At 39.6% G+C, this 10,330-nt stretch overlaps 1 protein-coding gene across 2 annotated transcripts in view; it reads left to right on the top strand.

Annotated features, from left to right (window-relative positions):
* Positions 1-5,663, top strand: part of LOC116395348 (transmembrane protein 120A-like) — a 9,091-nt gene extending 3,428 nt beyond the window's left edge. For both annotated transcript variants that reach the window (XM_031869168.1, XM_031869167.1), the window contains exons 6-12: positions 2,258-2,347; positions 2,805-2,870; positions 3,015-3,076; positions 3,442-3,534; positions 3,980-4,044; positions 4,278-4,346; positions 5,049-5,663. In XM_031869168.1, the coding sequence (XP_031725028.1) occupies positions 2,258-2,347; positions 2,805-2,870; positions 3,015-3,076; positions 3,442-3,534; positions 3,980-4,044; positions 4,278-4,346; positions 5,049-5,162 (559 nt within the window). In that variant the 3' untranslated portion in view covers positions 5,163-5,663. The remainder of the gene's footprint in view (positions 1-2,257; positions 2,348-2,804; positions 2,871-3,014; positions 3,077-3,441; positions 3,535-3,979; positions 4,045-4,277; positions 4,347-5,048) is intronic.
* Positions 5,664-10,330: the final 4,667 nt, after the last annotated feature.

Below are 10,330 nucleotides of genomic sequence, written 5' to 3'. Positions count from 1 at the left end.
GATTTAACCACTAGAGGGCAGCAGTGTTAAATCATTTAATGAATCATAAACATTACACGATTTACCACTAGAGGCAGCAGTGTTAAATTAAGTACAATCCTGACTTTCTTAACACTTTCAGTGTGTGGAATGTGGGCTAATGCTATCAAACGAAGCACTGAAGCCTTCAAAAATAAAGCGACACCTAGCGACGAAACATCCAACGCTCGTGGGAAAGCCTGTTGGGCTTCTTGTTGTGTATGCAGGTTTACATACACATGATAAATAAATGTCTTTGTGATCATCACATTGTATCATCTCATGTATTTGACAAGGGTTTTGCCTGTTCAACTCCGCGAGGACACCGGCGTCCTCGATCCCCTCCCTTTCCGTTCCGTTCCTACGGCTTGCTTGTGCAAACTACGTCACAAAACATGGCCGTGTTTGGTATCCCAGCATGCCCAAAATCCTCATCTTTGCAAAGAAATCATCGATTTTCTTTTATTTCTTATGGATTTTTCACAAAAGGAGCCCAAACACACACTGTCCAAAGTCGCCATAACCTCTGCAAGTCGGATCTTGCAGCATTTCGACGGAAAAAGACACATTACAGACCCAACAATGTGCTAGCAGATGTTACCATGGAGCTAGTAGCTTCAGAAAACACTAGTACTTAAACTACAAACCGTATCTTCCACTTCTGTAAGCCGTCAATCAACGTATAACCTTGCGTAACTGAGCTACCTTCGTACTCGATCGTGTCCACATTCGCAGCCATTACGCACAGTGAGTCTGCTACTTACATACCATGTCTTCTACCATATATATATAGTTTTTGCAATTTGCAAAGGCTAAAAATAAAAGGAAAATAATGTAATATCAAAATATTAAGGGAGAAACACCTTTAGTGTGTCAGAATATCATTTGGTTACCATGTGTCCATTTGGGTCTCCAAATATCCTTTTAGAGCTCTGCCTGGATCTCTTCATGGAAGAAACACTGTAGAATCGTCATACTTTGTCCAATCTTCTTCAAATTTGAGGCAGTTGTTCACTGATAGTGTAGTTACAGCCCTATACTGTCATTTACCTGTACAGATACAGCCACAGGCAGTTATTTATACTGAAAGATACTTTTTTATTTTATGCGGACAAAAATCTTCAATTTTTACTGACTCCAAAGGCCCACTGCTCTGTTTCTATATGACCTACAGGTTTTCTGACACTTTTGATGCATATAGTCAGAGTGGTTCAGAAGCTACAGCCATTTTAATTTGGGTATGTCATTTCAGGCGGTTTTGCTCCAAAATAGGGGTGGAGTTGAACAGGTAACAATATAGTTATTGAATACAAATCAAACCAAGAGTGAGATCAATTAGTTAAACTAATAGTGTTAATATTTGAATGGGCCCCGGGACACTTTGTACTTGAAAAGTTGGGCCCCGAGGTCAAAAAGGTTAAGAACCCCTGTCATAGTGCAACAAAGTAGTTAATTTATTGTAACTAAGGGAATGTCCAAACAAAATGATTGATTAATAGACTATTTCCTAATTAAGTCAACAAGATAACTCCTGGTACATGCATGCCAGAGTCTGACTGATACAGGGTTGTGTGTTGTTGTTGATCTTTTCTATTTGTATAGATTTATTAGAGGTCGACTGATTTTTATAAAGGCATATATAATAATTATGATACTCTGGCTGTGGATTACATCGTTGGATTATGTTCTATTTATTTAAAATGGGTGACGTGATGTTCTTTAGTTTCTGACTGCCCAGGGTTACTTTTGTTGCGCGTCCCGTTACATTGTAGATGCCACTCTTACAAACCATTAATGTTCGTGCATTTTCCCGGGCTGAGGAGGATCCTAAAACTTGCGATTTCATTTCATGAATGATAGTTACATGGCTGGATTATTTGGAAGAGAGAACGTCAAATAGGTAAGTAAGTTACAGTAACGGTTGAGTGATTTCTCTTCCTCCCCGTCTGCTTGTCTTGTATCGTGTCCAAAGAGCTCATCATATATGCCAGGGAATATATTAATATTTTTATTATAATAAACAGAAAATGTGTCAAATATCACGTGAATACGACTTGTCTGCTTGGCGCAAAATCAGCTGTTCACCGGGACCGCAGATTTTCATCCCACAATTTCTAACCCATCGCCAGGAAGATTAATCCTTTGAAGGTTTTTTCAAGGAGTTGCTTTCTGAAAAAAATCTCAAAACATACAATATCTAATATATTTTCATGTTAGCTTTTTTTTGTTTTTATTTCAGAGCCCTAGATGCCCTGTTCAACTTCCTGTTGGTGTGGTACTACTGCACACTCACCATCCGGGAGAGTGTCCTCATCAGCAACGGCTCACGGTCAGCGCCGAATTTACTTTATTTCCTGTTTTTATTCTAATAACTAGAAAAGTGCAGATTTTCACCATGCGTGTCTGCTACGACCACTGCTGTAATGTTTGATTGAATAAATACAAACCACAATTGCCCCGCTGTCCAGACCACAAAGGCATCATACATGTGTTTCACCCATGTAACAGATGTTCACTGTGTAACACTTCATGTTTAATGCTCCCTCTGAACACAAACCGTCAGCCATCATTAGCTCTATTAGCCAAACAAACTGCTAACAGCTAGCTCTCCTCCGACAAAGATAAGAAGATGCGATCCATACAGGCGTAAATGAGCACAAATGATATACGGCCGATGGGTCCAGCAGTATTAGCCGTGGACAGACACTACTTCAAGCATAGCATCCTGTTGGTCTAGCAGTTCTACGTGCAGTCCTGTTCAGTTTCAGTCCTCCGTGTTGTTTCAGGATCAAAGGTTGGTGGGTTTTCCATCACTATGTGTCAACCTTCCAGTCAGGAGTCATGCTCACTTGGTGAGTGATGTTATCCACTTTGGGTTTTTTACGCTATCACCATACCTGTACAAAATATGATACATTGACTTTTATGACTTTCAGCTTAAATGTGATGAATGTTTTGGTTTGTGCTCCATTCTAACCAGATGTGTTTGTTGGCAGGCCTGAAGGTGCTCTCTACCAGATGTTTAGGAATCAGTTCCTAACAAACTGTCTATACCAAAGTAAGAGATGCAAACTGTGTCATGACTTTTATTTTTTTTACAAACCGTTGAGGCAAATTAACATCTATGTATAAAGATCCTCAGACATGTAGAGTAGTCCTCTCAGACATCTGACTAGGCACAATCAAGCTTTTGCAGCAGGAGAATACAAACTTTTGAACGGTTGAAATGTACACGGTTTGCACCAAAAGATAAGAAAGATGCCACCTGTTTTGATAGGAAAGCAGATGTTGTGTGTAGTATCAAGTGTGGACACGTGAATGTGTCTGTTTCTCTGAGACAGAAAACAGTCTGTATTTATAAGTGATATATTGGCCAACAATTATCAACTTCCTTTTTTGTTCTCTGTTCTGTTTGCGATGTAGGCTTTGTCCAGTTTCTCCAGTACTACTACCAGAGTGGCTGTTTGTACAGACTCCGAGCTCTGGGAGAAAAACACAACATGGATGTTACAGTCGGTGAGTGCACTCTGAACCGCTGTCAGTCACCAGCTTGTGAGTTTATGTTTGTTATAAATGACTGAAATAATTCGAGAAGAAGGGGCACACATGATCCTGCTAGGAAATTTGATACAGACATTCATTTTTCTCAGATGATGACTCCGGATGATCTTGGAGTTTCTCTGACTTTATATCATACATTTAGAAACTCTGTGCCAAGTACAGCCTCACAGGCTGTGGACTCTTGTTCAACTGCACAATGTTTTGGCTCAGTACAGATGTTGGTCACCGTTCTTTTTTATTTATTTCAAAGGGATCCTTGTCAAAAAAAGGAATAATATTTCTTGGATTCCAATAATCATAATCATAATAATGATTTAATTTCTCGAATGTCTACTTTACCTATGGGTCATGATCATCCTCTAATGATAATGATATATTCCTCTCCTCTCCTGGTGTTCAGAGGGTTTCCAGTCCTGGATGTGGAGAGGACTGACCTTCCTGCTTCCTTTCTTGTTCTTTGGTCATGTGAGTAGCTTCTCTCCTAGTAGTGCTCACTGCCTAATTACATCTAGGGCTCATTAATTAGCGTTTTATAAACCAAACACATGTAGATATTAATCATTGCCTGTTCTGAAGATTAAAAACTGCTGAAAAAAGTCTGTGTGAACATCTCAGTTTAGAAATGCAAATTAAAAATTTGGAACTTTTTTTTTTTACTTTCATGACTGTTGACTGTTGACTGTTTCCTCCTCTTACAGTTCTGGCAGCTCTACAACAGCATAACACTGTTCAGGATGTTTCAGCTCCCGGAGTGTAAAGAGTGGCAGGTTTGTACACCGGAGAGCTTCGACGTTCTCTCGTTTATTTACTCGCAGAAATATCATACCAGTTCTTCTTAGAGTCATAGATCCCATTCTTGTCAGTAATGGAAGAATGGCTCATATCTATTGAGGATAAACATCCAGAAATCTGTTTTAGAAATCAGAAATGGGCCCTATAACTTTGTCATAATGATCAGATTCAGATATTTTCTTTTGTAAGAATACTCCCAAGTATTATCTGTACAGTGCAAAGACAGGAACAGCTCAGAGTCAAAGCAGTATGAGTTTTTCCTCAGACAATATCCAAGTTTTTTTCTCGTATATTCTTGAGTTTTTTCTTGGAATATTTCCTCCCATCCCCGGCTCCGTCATTTCAATTTTCTTTTTTTACTGACATAGGCCCTAATACGCCGTTGTGCAAACTTATCCAATTGCATGCACAACCGTCATTGTGCAACATGCATTTTTTTTAAAAGAAAAATTCCGGCTTGTATTTTCCACCTTCCACCAGTAACAATCACATAGGTTTTATTTAGACTTTATGGAGACTGAACAACTTCTGGTATAAATCCTGAATACAGATATTAATTAGATATTTTGGTGAAGTAAACATTAAAGTGAAGTAAATATTGAAGAAGTAAATATTTTTCTAAAAGTTCTATGAAACATTCTTCTTCTGAGCTTCTTTTTTGTCATGCTGTGGTGCAGGTTGTGATGTGCTGCTGCTCTTACGTGGTGCTCTTCATGGGAAACTTCTTCACCACACTGGGAGTGGTTTACCAGAAGTACATGAACAACCAGGACAAGTCCAAGATCTTATAAGGAAGAGAATAACCCAAAAACCCTCCTGTTTGTGTTACCATTAGCTCTAATATTCTCCTCAGAGCTCTTTATCGATGGCATGATTGTTGTCCTTGTGGACCATTCACATGTACTGCTACTTTTAGCAATATCCTTTTTAATTCATTTTTAAAGTGCAATATGTTTTACGGGTAGGTCATAGACATTATCCCATTGACCTGTCAATAAAATACACCGTAAGGATGTTTCAGCAGGATTTTCTGTCTTAGAATTGTACAACTCGGATTCGGAAATGTTACTGAATATGGAAATAGCTAAGCTATTTGCATCATGGTCGTTTGGGGAAATCTATAGTTTGTTTCTCAGCAACTGCACTGTATTTTAGTCTTACAAAAAGTGCCAATAAAACACTCCAAGCCCCCATGTGTTTTTGTTTTTATTGCCACTCTTTAAGGTTACGAGATCTCCTAATCTACATCTGTACCTATAATGTGTCTTTAGTATAGCCTCATCCTAACTCACTGTTGAGGTGTATTTCTGGCCTACATTGTCTCACTTTACGTTTCAACGTATATTTAAAGAATAGTTACACAATTTAAAAGAATACTTCACCCCCAAAATGATCATTTACTTACCATGTGTTACCTTGAATTCTTGGGGAAATTCTTTCTTTTAATTCTTGTTTCACCCTGGAGGCATATGAGAAAAACAATGTTTTCTTCACGGATTCAAGGAAACATCAAGGGGAGTAGTTGATATAGAAGTGATCATTTTGGGGGTGAAGTATTCCTTTAAAGCCTGGCCTAAAACAAAAGTCTGGTGTTTTTACCAACATTTAAACAGGTTTACCTGCTGTAATCATTCTGTTCACACTGGCAGTAAACAGATCCCGTCCTAACATGCTTCAAGCATTAAGTGATGGTGGACAAAATCCACAATCCTTGTTCCATCTAAGAATGTTTGAAAACTTTATCTAAACCATTTTGTTCATTGTTGCATTACATCAAAATGACCACAAGGTGGAGACATTAAACTACAATAGCTGACCGTGAATACGAACCTGGTTCTGCTGTTTATGTAAACACACACTGACTAGACTGTCTTTATTTTTGGACAAACATCATCACACTTTTCTTTATCTAAGGTCTCGTGTTTTTTTTAGCAAGGATTCAGTAACAGAATCTCCCGAATGGATCACATCTCTTGAGGGTGATCCCAGTCCGCCATCTGGTGCTGCAGGACTCTAAGGAGGATGAGGAGCTGTTGAATGGTAGCGTTTATTGTTCACACGCCAACAAGATCAATCATCAATTTCACTGAGTGAATGTTACTAATCAGTGAGTGGTTCTGCTGTAGTCTGAACGAGACAATTAGAAGGCGTCAGTGGGAAGGCTGGACCCACGGCTCAAGGGCCACATCTAGAGTCGGTACTGGTAGACCCCCTTTTTTAATGTCAATCTGGCCTCTTTTCTGAAATAAATGACTACTAGTCAACCGTAGCAGATTACTTGCTAGTTTTGCACTCCCAACGTACTGCAACATTTAAAGAACTAAACAACTATCTGCACAAAATGACGCTTTTGGAGATTGTGACCCTGGTGGAGGCACTGTTGCTGGTCTCTGCAGGGTTTTGAGCATGTGATGTACAGTTTTAGGAAGTGCTGTGGTCCCACTGTGGGGGGCAGCAACCTTTGGGGTTTCTGTGGTTAAAAGGGATTATGGAACATCTAAGTGACTAATTGTAACGTTTAGTGGCCTGCTTACTAGCATTGGTAATGTTTTTACCTTTTGAGTCCGTGTGTGTCATCATGACAAAATGTGGTCCTGTAGACACCTACTGTTTATAAGACAGCTTTTGTCACAATGAGGGCATCGCAGGTGTGTAGCTGAGATCAAAATGAAGGTCGAGTTTGAAGATGGTTGTGTCCGAGCGAGGGCGTCGGAAGTAGGGTGGTGTAGAAGTGGGGAAGGGGCCATTGGCCCCCGCACTTTTCACCCCTTAACGGCTGGTTTGATCCCATCACAAGATGGTCTCTATTGTTCCATATCTAGAATCATTGTGGACACTCTTTGCTTGTTATTTATTAGTTTTCTTCTTCTTTGCTTTTTGTGATAGGGTATCTTTGTGTTTTTTTTTTTGCATGTTTGCTCTTGAAATATTTGTTAACTCAAAAGCACATGAATCTATGAATATAAAACACATGTCTAATAATGTATGAAAGTTTCTGTTGTGTAAATTTGCATTTGAGCGAGAGAGAGAGAGAGAGAGAGAGAGAGAGAGAGAGAGGTAACGTAGGGAGAGAGAAGGGGAGGACATGCAACAAAGGTTCTCAGCTGTAACATAACATGAGCATTTTGAAGTTATATTTTATAGTAACCGTTCTGCCAACAGTCGCCCTGGTGTGTATTAGTTTAGTGAAAATTCAATTCATAAAATAATGAGGCAGGAATGTCTGTTTTTGTCTAATACAGCAAATGAAATATCTGATAAATCATCACATTAGCACACAAATCCTATAACAACAATATGACATCACAGTTCATTTACTGTATTGTGTACAGATGTGCTCACACCCTCACCTTTACTTTTTATTCTGCATGCAGAATAAAAGAAGAATTGGTAACAAGAGAGGAGGCGGAGTGAATTTTTTAACATATCTTTGTGCTGGTAGTTAACCACCTTTGTATGCTGTGATAGAGCTTCATGGCATTACATTTAGAATATAAGAAACATAGTTCTAACTAATAATACATCCGATAGAGAAATCTGATATACAAACTGAAATGGCTTCTAAGTTTTTTTAAATATATTGATTTGTGTCAAAAGCCTGGAATAGAAGATAGGTCTATTTAATTAATTTTTGGTGTCTTTTAAGTACATGTGGTCATATTCATATGCAAGACACAATGAACACTGTTATCATTGTAACTTATAAGAAAAGATTGAAAGATTTCAATAAAGCTTGTTCTTTATGATTTTAATATCTACAGTAGAACACAAAGAAATGGAAAGAAATTTGCGCATAGATCAGAGGGAATAATACCTGAAAAATGTAAAAAGGAAACCACCCTCACTCTTAATTTATCACAGTAGAACTTCCCCCACCACAGCAAAAAGTCTTGGATGAGTTAGTGCTGCAGGGCCAGTGAGAGCGAGGCAGGGCTGAACAAACGGGACGAAGAGCAAAGTGAATGGGGTGGTGGAAGGGGAGGAGGAGGAGGGCTGGGGATTCTCCCACCCTGCACCTCTTTCATCTTTCTCATTAAAGCATGGAGCAGTGGGGGCTGTCAAGAATGAGCCCAAGGACATGGGGATCGGGGACTGAGTCTGAGCCTCGCATCAGGAGCTGGAGAAGGGAAGGAGGGAACAGCCACAGCAAGCAGCCCGGGCCGCCATTGTCAAACCTTCACCTTAAACTTAACCCACCTTCCCTCTGGGACCCAGATAAAGACCTCTTATCTGTACTCACCTTCCCTCCCTGCCCGTGAAAGACTCTGAGCGGCAGTTGGGAGGGCGAGAGAGGGGGGGGGGTTTCTCTGCTTGAGTAGGGCCGAAATACACAAGCTTTGTCTCAGAGAGCATATATGAAAAAGAAAGGCAGCTTCCATCTGGGACAGAGTGATTAAAAGGGAGGCGAGGAGAGGAAGCTGATGATAGAAGAGATGGGATTCTGACGGAAGAGGCTGATCCAGGAGTGGAAAGCTATGCTGACATCTTTGGATTTATGTTGGTGATAGTCTGTACTTTGTGGTGTTTTTTCTAAATTGTTCCAACATTGAGATTTATTGTTCAAGATAGTCAAAGCTTGCTTCAAGGCACATTGTTTAGGTTTTAATCATTTTTTCTCAGGAAATCTAAAATAGTTTAGGGTTGAATTTGGCTTGTGCCAACATGCTGACAACAAAGTATTAGAAGTTGGAGACCACATGTAGCTTTATACATGAACAAAGTGCAAATTAATAGTTTGACATTTTGGGAAATACTCTTATTAATTGTCTTACAGAGAATTACAAAAGAAGAGCGATACCACTCTAATGTTTGAACAATAAATATGAAGCTACAGCTAGCAGTCGGTAAGATTAGTTTAGCTTAAAGACGAAAAAAATTATTAAACATGATTTGGTTTTTACTTGGGGTTATGTGGCTGGGTCACTGGTTCTTAACCCACTTTAAAGCTGATAGTGTGTCAATGATGTGTTTACATTTTGTTTCTGCGGCCCCCAAGTGGCAAAAAACTGTTGATGCAGGTGTAACGTGAGATAAAAGGGAAAACTAGATGTTAAAGGGTTAAATTCAGTAGATCTCAGTGGAAGCTGGTGAGAATATACCATATTTGGTTGTTTATTGTCAGCTAACATATGGAAAATGTAAGTTGTTTGGGTAGGTTGTTTTACCTTACGTTATTCCGTGATTTTTGCTGCCGGCTGCCTGCTCCAGGTATATTAGTGTGCCTAATTACAAGCTGTAAAATAAGTCACATGTACTGACAGAGAAGTCAGTCAGTCATCCTGAAACACGGAGATCCTGTTTGCACAGGACACCAAAGTGTATTCTAGTGACAGATGTTTACAAATCATGCTGAGTTCAAATGAGTTTATTCTTCACCAGGGCACAGTTCAATCTTTTAACATTAGACCATACTGATGCTATTTTGGTGTGTACTTGAGTCCTCATTTGCACAAATGATGAAAACCTGAGGAGTACATCCTGAGAGGTTTGGATAAATCCAAGTTCGTCTGGAAAGGTCCTAAGGCCCTCACCGTGTAACAGAAATCTGGCCCATCAACTTTAACATATCCTGCAGTCTCTCTTTAGCGGAGAGTGAGAGCTGCAATCCAGACCAACAGCAGCCAACAGTGTATCTCGCCAATCGGCGGAGAGGAAGTGAAATAAATGCATGCAACTGAAGTAAATGATTCAACAAAATAAGAGTCATAAAGAAAACACAGCTCTGTGCTCTCGCAGCTCTGATGTTCAGATCTTTCCCCTCCACATTAGCAAATTGAGTCCCACGACAGCCACTCCTTCACCTCTTGGAAATATGAACTGAGTGGCAAATTAAAAATGCATATTTAATAAGAGGGGAACGTGATTACATCCACTTGTTAAATGAGCATGAGCAATGAGGAAATCTGAGAAAGAGAGAGAGAGAGAGAGAGAGAGAGAGAGAGAGAGAGAGAGAGAGAGA

Source organism: Anarrhichthys ocellatus, unplaced genomic scaffold (assembly GCF_004355925.1).
Source record: "Anarrhichthys ocellatus isolate YVR2014 unplaced genomic scaffold, GSC_Weel_1.0 scaffold46, whole genome shotgun sequence".
In the NCBI taxonomy this organism is placed as follows: domain Eukaryota; kingdom Metazoa; phylum Chordata; class Actinopteri; order Perciformes; family Anarhichadidae; genus Anarrhichthys; species Anarrhichthys ocellatus.
Note: the sequence above shows the minus strand (reverse complement) of the source record. Positions and strands in the feature narration are given on the sequence as shown.